Below are 13,274 nucleotides of genomic sequence, written 5' to 3' on the forward strand. Positions count from 1 at the left end.
AGATACTGCAGCTGCCAAACCTCTTTATACCACTAAAGCATACTTCAGTAAAATCAGAGTGAAAACTCAAGAAGCTCTTGAAGAATATTTCTCCTGACTGCAACTCCAAGTAGCAGGCAGTGCTGAGAAATTTCACATTGCGTAATCACTTCAGTCCAAGCCTAGCATACCATAAACTTTGTTTCACACACACTATGGTTATTTCAAGTAAGTTCTGACCTCAGTGAACCCACATGGCATACCATTACTTACCCTCCTGAAGTCTTTAAAAATGCACCTGATGCACTAAAGAATGAGGTTTTGGAAGACCTTTTAAAATACATATTTTTGAAAGGGTTTATTCCTGTCCTTGAGGCATCTCATTAAAAATAGTTACCTTCTATTCCTAAGAAGCAGAGGTAAGTTTTATATAGGTACTTTACACAAGTGTATATATCAAGATATCTGAAGGAAGTAGTTCAGAGAATGACAGGCACTGCACGTAACTTCTTACTCCATATTTGGTGATTCCATCAGAACTCTCCAAGATGATAGAGAAGAAGCTTTGAAATAATGTAATGATTCTGTCTCACAGCAAATATCGTTTGGCTCCCTCTCCCAAACACATACACAGCCTATCCAGCCATATATAAAAAGACAATGTTTATTTTTGAAATAGCATGAATGTTATATTTAATGTCAGCACAAAGTAGATTAAAAGGTAAAAGACAACAGTGAAATAAATAAATACAAGTTCATACCAGGCCAGAGCACTGACATGGAATACGGTTCTGTGCTGGAGAAATACAGCCTTTTATGAGACACTGTTCTCAATAGGACTAGGCCTTTAGTTTACCAAGACTTGGCTCTTTTCCCTAAAAAATTACCAAAAGAAGAGGAAGACAACCAATTACATTACAATTCATCTTGCATCACCTTCATGAAAGCACATGGAGAAGTTTAGCAGCATCAAAGAGAGGATGTGGTTACAACTTGGACATCTTTCTGAACTGTTTAAATATGTTTATATATCAAGACATCAGTATCGTGGAAACCACAAGCAGGTACATGGACATGTTTTATTCCCAAAATACAAACACAGATTTTCCTGAGCTGGTTATTGCTGTGAAAAATGAGTTATGAAAGAATTCAGACTGCTGGTTTAGTCTATCCTGAGTATCAGCATATTATATAATACTGTATATGACTACGATAAAGAATAGAAGCGCAAGGACTCATCAACACTGTCCAATCTGCAAAGTTATCAAGAGCTTTGAGTCTTTTAGTGGTTTTAACTCAAACTTTAGCAGTGTAGAGAGGAATAGGGAATGTTTATGAGCTTTTAGGGATGGCAGTTGATTGCCATATCAATCTTAAAAAAAAGTAACCTAGTGTTTCAGTACTCTGTGTCTTAGTAATGACACACAACTAAATCTCTCTTACCTCACCAGGGAAAAAATCTAACATTGTGAAACACTAGCAAATACTTGAACAGAACATTTTAAACAGAAGGTTTAAAATACAGAAGGTGCACACACAACATTAAATATATTGTTTAAGCAGAATACAGAGAACACTAAGTACTATATTCTCTTCAATGTAAATAGATATCAAGGAATTTTTTGTCACTGATCTTATAATTATATACGTCATTCTCAGACAAATCTGTTTCTCTCTGGACTAAAAGATCCAGATGTTTCTATTTCAAGTATCTGGCTTCAGCACCACACAGTAAACAAAGCAACCTATCCATTCTATCAGCATACAATGAGAATTCTTCAGCACTAGCCTTTTCTCTACCCTTTTCCCCTTCTCCAAGTTTTTATTTCTGTTCAACAAACAAGCAAACAAAACACAACAGTAATAATCTAGCTCCTACTACAGACTCGGTGTTAGACTTCATTCAGTTTGACAAGCAAAAAGGGGCAAAAACTTTTTCATAAACTATGATTTCAAATGCAAATACAACTACTTTTAAGCTAAACATACTGTATTGTGTTTTGCAGCTGACATTATGCAGCAAAACAATGTTGAGAGGTTCTTTCCAAAGATTATGAGTATTTATGTTCCCAATTTAGTGACTCATACAGCTAGCAATTTCTGAGATTAATTTAACTCTATCCTCCTCAAACTTCTGAATTTAAAAGCAAGCACTAAGTTGTTACTCAATAGTTGTAACAATGACAAACACAAAGATTCTGTGATTATTTTTTTTTAATCTAGATTTTATCTAGGGGAAAACTATTTCCAGAAATAACTATGCTATTTCTGTAAAGAACATTAGAAGGGCTATACAAAGCTAAACCAATTTAAGGGACAACTTATTAAACAAAAAAGAGGAATTTTCTGAAACTAGCACTTAAGTCTTTTTCATGTTAATGACAGACTCAGAGAAAAAAAAAGAAGAAAAAAAAAGATGCAGCATGCATGCCCAGTGTAAAATTAATGCAACCACTGCCACATTTTTTCATATTCTTCTCTTCCTTTCAATATATTCCAGCCTCCCTCATGACAAAGGGGTTTATCCTCAACAAAAATACATTAAGAATAAATGAAAACCAAGAGAAATACCACCACAGTTGAGACAAACACAACCCATTTCCCCTTTATCAGAATCATCACTGCCAGGGAACTGTAGCAGGTTCAAATTTTTATCTGCCTGGAAGGGCGTCACATTTCCTCCTTAACATTAAAATTATGATCCGTTCAGCCTACTATCTTAATAACCGTGATTATTTCATTCAGTATTGCTGCACAGTTTAATAAGTCACTGAAGTTCGTCTAGTTGGTTTGCATTTATTTTTCTTGGTTATTTAGTAGATTTGAATGGCAGACAAAAAGGTGTATTGTCCTAAAATTATCTTCTTTTCAGCAATTGCAGCTGAAAAGCTGTGAAGACTAAGCACAGTCAGAACCCAAACCTACATGGGAAAGTCTGCAAGATCACCCCTCCACACAGTAATTGGCTTGCTTGAGAGAATTTTTTCTTTACTTATCTGTGGAGCATCAACAAATGCTAATTCTGACAAGCATCTGTTTCTGTAGGCAAAGTATTTTAAGGCTCATACTCACATAAGAACCTCACTATCTACAGAGGGATACCATGTTTGGGATACACTCATCATAGCCTATGTCAATACAAACGTGGTGGCTTTAAGCACCGTACTGCAATTCATACATGCTTCTAACCTCTCCCAACTACCAGCTATCTGGATGCATCAGTTAAGGCTGTATACAAGCAGAAGCAGTCAGCCAACCCCAGAACATGTGCTGTCCAAATAGCTGGTTGTTGTCATCAAGAAAAAGGTGATGGTACAGACAGAACCTTATGAGGGAACACTAGCTGGACACGCTGTAATATTTAAAACAAAATCAGTAGGATTCCTGATACAGTACAGACAGCATAATGGACATACTCTTCTCCTATAGTCCAAAAAATTTATTTTGGAAAAAACACTGAAGTGTTTAAAATAAACTAATGAAAGCTGTACTTCTATTTAACAACTAAAATGTTTGAGAAATGATACCAACAGAGCAGCTGTTCTTGCTCTACAGAAACCACTCAAGTTCAGATAACTCCTGCAAACTTTCCAAGTTTATGCAAGCTTCAGTGGCATAAAAGCCAGTAAACCTTTTTGAGTACCAGTTGTACCACACATTGATTACACCTGCAGAGTTATGAGGGGAATTGCATGACTGTCAGGGTAATTAATCCTATAGAGAGAGGAAAAAAAAAAAAAAAAAAAAAAAAAATCAGTAGAAGTACAGAGCACCTTTCTAGTCACATAATGGTACCATTTCTGTTTGTATATATAATGATTTAACATGTTAAGCAAAAAAAACATTCTTTTATTGTAAAGAACGTAAAGCTCCTACTTCTTGTTCCGTTGAAACAATTTTTTGGGAGGGGATTACTGGATTTCACTACTGGCCATGCCTTCAAGTACCACCTTCAGCAGTGGTCTGTATCAGACACGTATTACTTTGAAGTAACTCATATACCTATGGCAGCACACTTACTCAGATTTGAAATCCTTAGACTACTCATCAGGCATATGATTAGGAAGAAGTAAATAAATATGCATGTACATATGCCCTTGTGTTTAGATATTAACAGCCTGATCCATTAACATGCTAACCTCTTCAGCTGGATTCTGTACAGTGTCGAGCACCCGCAAGTTAATCATTGTTTACATTTCCATAATTGACAGCATATCACTTAAAGTTCAACCCTGGTTGACACTAGATGGGAAAACATTTTTTGTTTGGTTTTATATCCTCTATGTTACATTTGGGGATGGAGGCCACAAGTTACATGCTGTATAACTATTTACTTCAGAACAGTTACTTTGCAGCTATTATAGTCAAAAGCAAAGCAGATGTTTGCTAATCACAGATTACTGGAGTGCATTTACCGAGTCCTTTATTTTTCAGTTATTTACCTACTACACTACAGTAGTTCTACATGCTCTTAAGAGACTTGTGCAAGACCATAGCCATTTGTTTATTCCAGATTTCACATGACTCGGACAATTGAAATCTGCAACACACCCTCACAAGTTGAGATGCACAATTTGGTAAAAAAATCAAAGGGACTTTTATAGGACCTAGAAAATATTAGGTACATAGAGATAACATTTTTTCCAGCCAATAGGTATAGATGCAAACATGAAAATTTCAAGACTTTTCTTTGTCCAGCAAGTTCAAGTATTTTCACCTGTTTCCACCTTTTATTCCAATGTAGTGCTGCTCTGCTCAGGCTCTTTCAAAGTCACAGATTAGAAAGTACTAGATTTACCTATTTATCTATAAGTACCAGAATTTATCTGTAAATCCTATGTGACCTTGCAATGCTTATATCCCCAAGATTTAATAAACAAATAACAGGAAGGGACTGATTAAATTAAACATTAAGAGACTACGTTAAACAAAATAAATCAATAATATGGTTTATAGCACCCCAAGTCTTTTAGTTTTCCACTAAACATATCATTTGCCAGTTTCCCTACATATTACACAGGAAGAAAATGGCAACTCTAACAAATTACTTTTCAAAATGCACATCACGCTTAACCAAGTATACAGTGTCTGCAATATAATACACACACACAAAGCACTCCAAAAAAGATTCTAAATGCATTTGTTGCAGCATTTGTAGCGGTGGGCAGATGCTTTCACAGAAACACCCCGAAAAATTATGTTTCATCAAAAGAGATTATTCAAAAACCTAAAATACTGAAAAATAAAATGCTACCATAAACAGAACTTAAGAGGTCAGGTTAATTTTCTTTAGCACCTAAAGCAAAAGATTTAACATGGGAAAACTAGCTCCTGAGTCGATATTAAGACATTATATACAAACTCCCGAGCAGAATCAGGTATCACCCCCTTCAATTCATGAACAGCAAAACAAAACAGATTTTTGTTTTGAGGACATGTGGTCTCACCGGCCACTTGCTGGAAGCAACTCCACATAATACACCTCCAGATCATGCACACATAGCACTCCCACAACTTGGAATCACGCCAGAACAACTGCTACACAAAAGCAGTCCTGAGAAGAAGTGCACTATTCAAAACAGAGCGGAGGTCTGAGAAAATGTGCAGCGAATGATACTGAATGTTACAGTGTCTTCATGGGTCACCAGGCCTTGTCACATTGCTAACTGATACGCACAATTCTCATGGAAAATTAAATGGGATTTCTGTTCAAAACAATGTGGGGGGGTCACTAGAACTAGGTAATAAATATTTACTGAGAACAGGTAGCAAGTCATGTATAATAATTCCAAATAAAAGGGCTAAATCTACTAAATGACAAGCCAAAGATATTCCTGTGCATTCCCTTATTTCATGTACACTGGGGCAGCTCCATTCCACATACTTCCCTACCTACATTTTGCAAAACCTGTTATTCTGCAATAAATATTTTAATCCCATTTGTTTCCAAATCCCATGGCTTCTATTCTGAATTCAGATTCTGTACAGATAACAGCATCCGTTATCTGTGATAACAGATGTGCAACAGCTGTGTTGCACTCAGCAGACCTCTGTAGATGCTACAGAATTGGATAATTAACCAAATTAATTCTATGACAAATGTTTGAGGATGAAGGAATTTTCTCTGTCCTTTCACTATGAAAACGTAGCACACAAGGTACTAAAGGATAACATTTAACTATAAATTATATTAATATATGTATGCACACACAGAAAAGATATACATGAACGTTTACAGATTCACAAGAAATATATATATATATATATATATAAAAGATATCAAGTACCAAAATTAGATTTCTTGCATTAATGTAAGTGGTTTCTCAGTCAATCACAAATTCTGGTCACTGCCAACCACATCACTAAGATAACTGGCAAAACACTGGCACTGCAACACGACCCCGGTGCCAGCGCCGAACAACCGTACCGTGTTTTCACCTACACGGGCCTTCACCAGCATTAACTATTGAAATAATTCAGGCAATGATCCGTGCCATGCTAATTAGCGTTTTCTCTCTTTTACAGCCTATTCAGTCTGCTGTAACTGACTTCGCAAGTGTAAGTAATTACGCTCAGTGTTTGTTTTTTCCACTTTCCTTTCGCCTACAAACCTCCACCACCTCCTCCCCCAAGGTGGAGGCTGTGCCGAGCCGAGGGAAGGGCTGAAAACCGGAGGCCGGCGGAGCCGCTCTCTTACTCGCCAAGCCAAACAAGCGGCTGGGGGAACAACTTATCTGTAATAACAACTGGGGTTTTCAAAGGAGGCAACAGGCACCTGGGACTTCGGCCCTTCCTTCACGGGGTCCTCCTTCTAAACTGGCACTCGTGTGAGATTCGTCCCTACATAAGTATTTAAAAGTCCTTTAGAAAGTAAATGAGCAAAACCAGAAGGGCTGTTAAGCCCTCAGAGGAAGCGGGTCAAGCGCCCGCCGTCTCCAACCGTCGCCTCGCCGGCGGCGCCCCCCGCCCCCTCAGGGCCCCTCACAGGGCTGCCGGGCACGAGCGGAGCGCGGGGGGCCCTGAGGCGGCGGGTCCCTCCCGCCCGCCTCCCTCCGACTCCCGTTGGACCGACCTCGGCGGCGCAAAGCTACGACGGTGGGGAACCCCCTGCCTCCCCCTCCCCGGGGCATCGCCAGAGAGGGGCAAGGAGGGCGGCGATGGCGTGAGGAGACGGAGGAGGAGGAGAAGGAGAAGAAGGGTGCGGCGCCCCCCACCCACCAGGAGCTGGCAGGAGCCCCTTCCCGAACCGCCGGGGCACCCCCGCGACCGCTCCGTGTGGAGTCCGCAAGGGGCAGCGGGTCCCCCCGGAGGCACAATGCAACCTTTGTGGACAGCCCCCTCACGGCCGCCTCTCTCCGTGCCCGCCAAGCCTGGCCGCCTCCAGGTTGCCCCGGGCGTGGGGGGGATGGGGGGGGGGGGGAAGCCGAGCCCCTCCAGCTCTGACAGGCAGCCACCTCCCTTCCCGGCCCCGAGCAGAGCCCCGACGCAAGCGACAGCACCTTACCTTGCGCCCTCCTGCTCCTCCTCGGCTCCCGGCATGCGGCTCGCAGAGCTGCCGCCCCGGTGAGGACCCGTCGGCGGGGGCTAGAAAGGGCGGCGGGGGCTGGGCAGGGGGAGCCGTTAGCGGGCGGGACGCGAGGACGGGGGGGGGGGGGGGGTCCAGAGCCGGCCCGGCGGCTGTCAGGGGAGGCGGAGGGAGGAGGCGCGGTGTTGATGCGAGCCGGCCCCCCGGAGCCCGAGCCCGCCCCTCTCCGCCGGCCGAGGCCCGCCCCGCGGCTTCGCGCCCCGCCTGCCGCCCGCCTCCGCTCACCCACGCCGGCGCCCTCTTTCCCCGTTCCCCTCCTCGGCGGTCCCTTCTGAACTACCCACCTCGGCGAGGTGCCCCCGCTCGGCTGCGGGGCAGCTGCCCCCGCAGCGGTGGCCCGACCGACCCCTGCCTCTTCCCCGGAGGTGGGAAGGGGCACCGAAGACCCTTGCCGCGGGCTTTGCGCGGCTTGTGTCGCCCCACCGCCTCCTTGGTGTTCAAAACAGGTAAGGAAGGAAGAAGACCGACCAAAAAAAGGCAAACGGCACCACAATCTCAAACGAGATTAACAGCAAGGGACCAGGAGTAGGTCCCATTAGGTCAACAACCTGGCGAAAGTAGTGACAAATAATCTCCAGCTGGTAACAGGCATGTCTGTTTTGCAGAAAAGTATGGAAATGCACTAGGAAGCCCTATTGATCAGAAAAAAAAGATGAAATAGGGCGATGAAGATGGAAGCAACTAGATTATGAGCTCTTTAGATTAGGGACTATCGTTCTGGTATGCATTTGTACTGTGCTTGGTAAAGATAAATTTATTTTCTGTGACCAAAGTCTTTAGGCACCAGTTTAGTGTAAGAAGAACATCACTTAACACAAATTCAAATGAAGTCTAGGTGGTGGGTCTTTTTCAGTAGTAGTATTGCCAATATAAAACAGCCAATGGAAAAACAATAATAAAAGATGAAAAGTAGCTCATCACATCGTGTAGTCTAGACACCAGAAATATTTAAAAATACTTAGTCGTGTTTGTCAACTATGGTTAGGCTTTCCATTGCAAACCTAACATCTTGCAGCGAGATTTAATCTTTCATTTCTTTCAAATCCCTGAGGCTAGAAATGCAGTACAGACATATGGACATCAGACCTTATTTCTTTTTAAGTAAATGTCTTAAATTCTATTTCATTTCTTCAGTTTCGGATATTAAAATAGTCTCTGAACTCCACACAGTATGAAAACACTCTGGAATCAAAGTCACATTTAAAGAAACTGGTTCTTAAGATGAAATATTCTTTTTAAGCTAGGGAAAATTCAACTGGAATTGATGGAAAAGTAGCAATCAAGATGCCATAGTGGCTTTACAACTACTTTTTATCTGCTCCTAAAGCAGCAGTTCACAGAAATTAGGCAGGTATATGGGGACCTGGCCCTCTTCTAGCCCTACAGTTAGCTACACAGGAATTTATGTTTTAATCAACACTATGTTATGGGCAAAACCTGGGCTCCCAGTAGTATCGATACAATTAGCAGAATGGAGAAATCTTTGAGGCTGCTCAGGTCTGATTATTTCTCACGGTGTCTTGAAGTGTTGAGCCTTCATCATGGCTGCTGCCAAGAAAACTAGAAAACAGACGTCCCGCCCCCTGCTCTGGTAGTGCCAAAGTGGTACCTATTACAAAAGCAGAGCTGCAATAGGCAGCAAATGCCTGTCCAATTTTTATTCCGGACTTACCATGCCTGTGAAGGAAAAGTGAGCTTTAGACCCCTGTTTTAAAGCTTAATTTGGTATTCATTATCCAGAAATGGGAAGAGATGCTCTGTTTAGAGACCTTTAACTTTTAGTCTATTTTATGTGTCCTCAAAATTTCCACTTAACTTACATACACAGGGAATGAAGGATTAGTTGATGTAAGTTCTGTAACATACTGGAATCCGCTCAACCACATCAACTAAAAATGTTGTCCAGGGAGATTTAACACTTTTTTAGTAATTACTAATTTGTAAATTCTGGTTTTTAAGGTGATAATATATAACACAACTTGCAATTGTTGCTTGTTCAGCATTTTTAAATCTTAATGAGCATATTTAGTATGCAAAATACAGAATGTGTTACATGTATTATTACTTCAGTCCAAAACATTATCTTAAAATACAGTGATGTTTGACAGTTATACTTAAAAAAAAAACCAAAAAACATTTAGCAAGCCAACTGAAAGGGAAGAACAGTAGAACAGTAATACTGAAATAAATGTACCTGTATTTCTCAGGTCTGAAGGCAGTCTAAGCAAAGAGGGTAAAGTTTAGAAATAAGCATCCTGCCCTGCTTTGCTGATTCACTGTAACTATTGTTTTCACTCCACCCTCAGTAGCTGAGCATTGTCCAACTATTCTGCAAAGAGATGGTGGTTTCCTTCCTAACACCTAAATCACACCTTGGCACGTTTGCAAAAGCTACAACAAAGAGTAGACAGTTTCCTTTCTGTTGATGACTAATGACTTTTATGGGTACATCCCCTATATTAGATGTTGCTAAAGACAAGGAGGTCTAATTCTATTCTCACTTTTAATTATTCTGAAATAAGTATGATGTAACTGACAGCAATGAAATCACTCCTGATTTTCAGCAAAATTACAAAGGAGTCATTCTTGCAAACCAAGTTCACATCAAGCAATGCACTTCCAGAAGAGAAATAGGACCAAGGAGTGCTATGGGGCTGAAACAGGCCCCTGCAGAGTCCATCAAAAGGCTGCCCTAAGGTAACTCACACTTCAGAGGTCTCTCTGGGATGTTGTAGAGGAAATAAAGCACATTGCTTAACATCTGCCCCAAATCTACCTCTTCCTTCTCCTGTGGTTCTTGCTGTGCCGCCCTCTTGTTTCCCACCATGCTTCATCAGTAGGTAACTTGTTGCAGCAGTGCCACAAAACTTTTGAGGCATAAAACAGTGCCCTATTGATTGTTCCATCATGCAGGTTATTGCGAAACGGCAAAAGCTGCAACACTACTACCTCTAACCAAACACACTGACTGGTTACAGACTGTTGAAAGAAGCACCATTATGGCACAAGACTAAGACATGAATCCCTGCATTCTGTCTTCAGCTGACACCAGCCTCCTCTCTGTTCTGAAGTGGATCTAGTTCCTATCCATTTCTCATGTAAAATGATGATAATAACACTTGCTTATGGCCTTTATATCCCCAGTTGTGCACTTGTGAGGAAAAAAACCTGACCTGTGACACACCAAACAACTCCTCTGATGCATGTCCCACTCACATTGTTAGTATCAGATTTCATAACCAGACCCACTGAAAATGGTTGAATCATCTGATAAATAAAGCATTACTAAAAAGGGTGCGGCCACAGCACTCATAAAAGGCTTAGAAAATGTTACTGAAAAGACCTTTATATCGTGAATCTTGTCCCACAACTTGCACTGTAGATTACTTCACCAAGCAGTTGCTAGCTGCAGTGAAAACAGTCTTGGCACTCATTTCATCAACGTAAAATCCTTCTGGGAACCTTTTTCTTTGAAACACAGTTTAGTTTGGAACTATGTAAAGATTAAATAATACAAGTCCATTCCCTAAGTGTTTAATTTTCCCTTTTGCTATGCTAGGCATCCAGTCTTCTGACAAGCTTAATCCTCTGTAATTGGGTTAGAAATAAAATTTTCTCAGCCTCAAAATTGGCAACTTCCATTTTTAGTTTCGATCTGCATTTTTAGTGTACAAAGGCAGTGAAGAACTCTTGGTCTGCAGTTGTTGGCGATAGTCAATATTCCAATAAAAGGCAGAGCATAGCCTCCAAAGGTTGCTTCACTCCGATACGGGAAAAACAGTGTCAGTCTCCCAGGCCCTTTGTATAATGCCAGGTTCCATGTCTGTTAGTAAGACATGAATTCCTTACGAAATTATGTTATGATTATCAACAGCCAAATATTTTTGGTTGAGTAAAATCTCATCATAAACATGGTTGGCTATTAGAGAAATCCAGAGCAAGTTATGTGAACTATTTAATGTTGATTTACAGTCAAAGGGTTAATACAGAATTTGCACAGGGAGCACACATGTGTTACAGCATTTACAATTATGTGAAGCCACAGATGCATACTTCTCCTGTGGAGAAAAAAATATCAATTCCATAGACTATTAGGAAATAAATTTACCTGACTTGTATAATCAACAAGACTGCCTCTCTCCAAATAGATCTTTTTGCACACCATTAGCAACTAAACAGTTAGAATTGCAGCTAAATCAGCAGCCCAACAGGATGACATTCCATACACTCACTCATGCTGGTTCAACCTTCCATCTATTGTCAAGGCCTGTGTACCTAATCAGCAGAATCTGGAAAAAAAGTAGTTTGATTTCTGTGGTCAATCAGCCTTGAACGTTACAGCTCCCTATCCATTAAAAATGAAGTCTTTTTATTAATTGATGAAGAAAATTCTCCAGATGTTAATTTCTTCTTGCACTGATGTTTACTATTATAACTATTATGTCTATTAATAGCTTATTATAAACTATTATATATAACTATATATAACTAAATTGCCCACCCACCCCAGTATCTTTCATATTTTCACATTAATGTTTTCAAACTCCCAGCCTTCCCAAAGTATCTGCATTGGAGTAAAATACCAAAATCACTAAGAACTGAGCTTTCAGCACTGAGGTAGGTTATGGGCAAACACTTCAATTTCTGGTCATTTAGGTGACATCTGACACTGAGGAAAGAACACTTCCTTTTCCTCTGCTTTTTGTGAACAGGACAATATGACCAATCTCTACTTTTTCCATGGACTACTATAAGTATGAAATCATTGTCAAAAGTGCAGCTGCCCATAAAAACGAACATCATTGGTAAATCAGACTTTAGATGGAAAAATTCCTTCAGCTGATCTATAGCACTACCTTTAACTTCTGACCTTTTAGAAATAATTAAGGTCTGACCAGTTACAGTTTGAATGTACATACTGTGTGCAGTCCACGTTTTTCACTAACTCAAAAAGTATTTGTTGTTGTGTGGTTTCGGTTGTTTGGGGCGGATTTCAGTATCAAGTCACCACAATATTTAAATGCAAGATAAAAAAAGGAAAGTGAGAGCTTGTTTCCTTAAGTTTTTTGAGATGTATTATCCACATGCACATCCTTATATTGAAGCGTATCTTTTCACATCCTCAAGGCAGAAGAATTTTGGCCAACAGTTCCCAAACATCAGGAAAGCATCCTGAGGGTTCTCATGTTTTAAACTGAAGATATAAAAACTAGAGCAACACCTTCTTTCCATTTTCTTTCACCAAAAAGTCCCTCACGTACAGGGCTCTAAGACAGAGGACAGAGATTAGGACTGTGGGATATACATATGGATAACACATCTGAAAGAAGTCCAGTTCAGATACAGAGAAGTAACTTATCAAATTCCCTTTTGAATTACTAATGCAACTATTCACATGCTTAGTGACCCTTCAGAATGTCTCCGATTTAACTGGTGATAGAAACAGAATTAGGAATTGTGTGATCGAGGCCCAACCAAAGACAACAGGTATAAACATTTTAAACATCATCCCGTAAATTTAACATAGCTAATGTGTACACAAACTATTTAATATTAAGGAAGCAGTTCAAGTCTTCAATAATAACAAGTTTTACAGACTCATTACAGATTTTTCTACAGAATTCTAAGCTTCATTGTGCGAGACCAAAAGTCCACTATAAAAACCTTCCTTTACCTGAGGAACTTAAGGAATACAAGTGATTTCAAGGCT

General features: G+C 40.4%; 1 protein-coding gene across 4 annotated transcripts in view; it reads right to left on the minus strand.

The window, feature by feature from the left end:
• The window catches only part of ARHGEF3 (Rho guanine nucleotide exchange factor 3), a 139,502-nt gene extending 131,890 nt beyond the window's left edge, over positions 1 to 7,612 (minus strand). For 3 of the 4 annotated variants that reach the window (XR_007509261.1, XM_049826231.1, XM_049826230.1), the window contains exon 1: positions 7,484 to 7,612. Coding sequence is in view for 2 of the 4 variants with exons in the window: in XM_049826231.1 (XP_049682188.1) it covers positions 7,484 to 7,518 (35 nt within the window). In the remaining 2 variants the exon portion in view is untranslated. The remainder of the gene's footprint in view (positions 1 to 7,483) is intronic. The other variant, XM_049826233.1, reaches the window with a different exon arrangement.
• Positions 7,613 to 13,274: the final 5,662 nt, after the last annotated feature.

Source organism: Accipiter gentilis, chromosome 23 (genome assembly GCF_929443795.1).
Source record: "Accipiter gentilis chromosome 23, bAccGen1.1, whole genome shotgun sequence".
NCBI lineage: Eukaryota > Metazoa > Chordata > Aves > Accipitriformes > Accipitridae > Astur > Astur gentilis.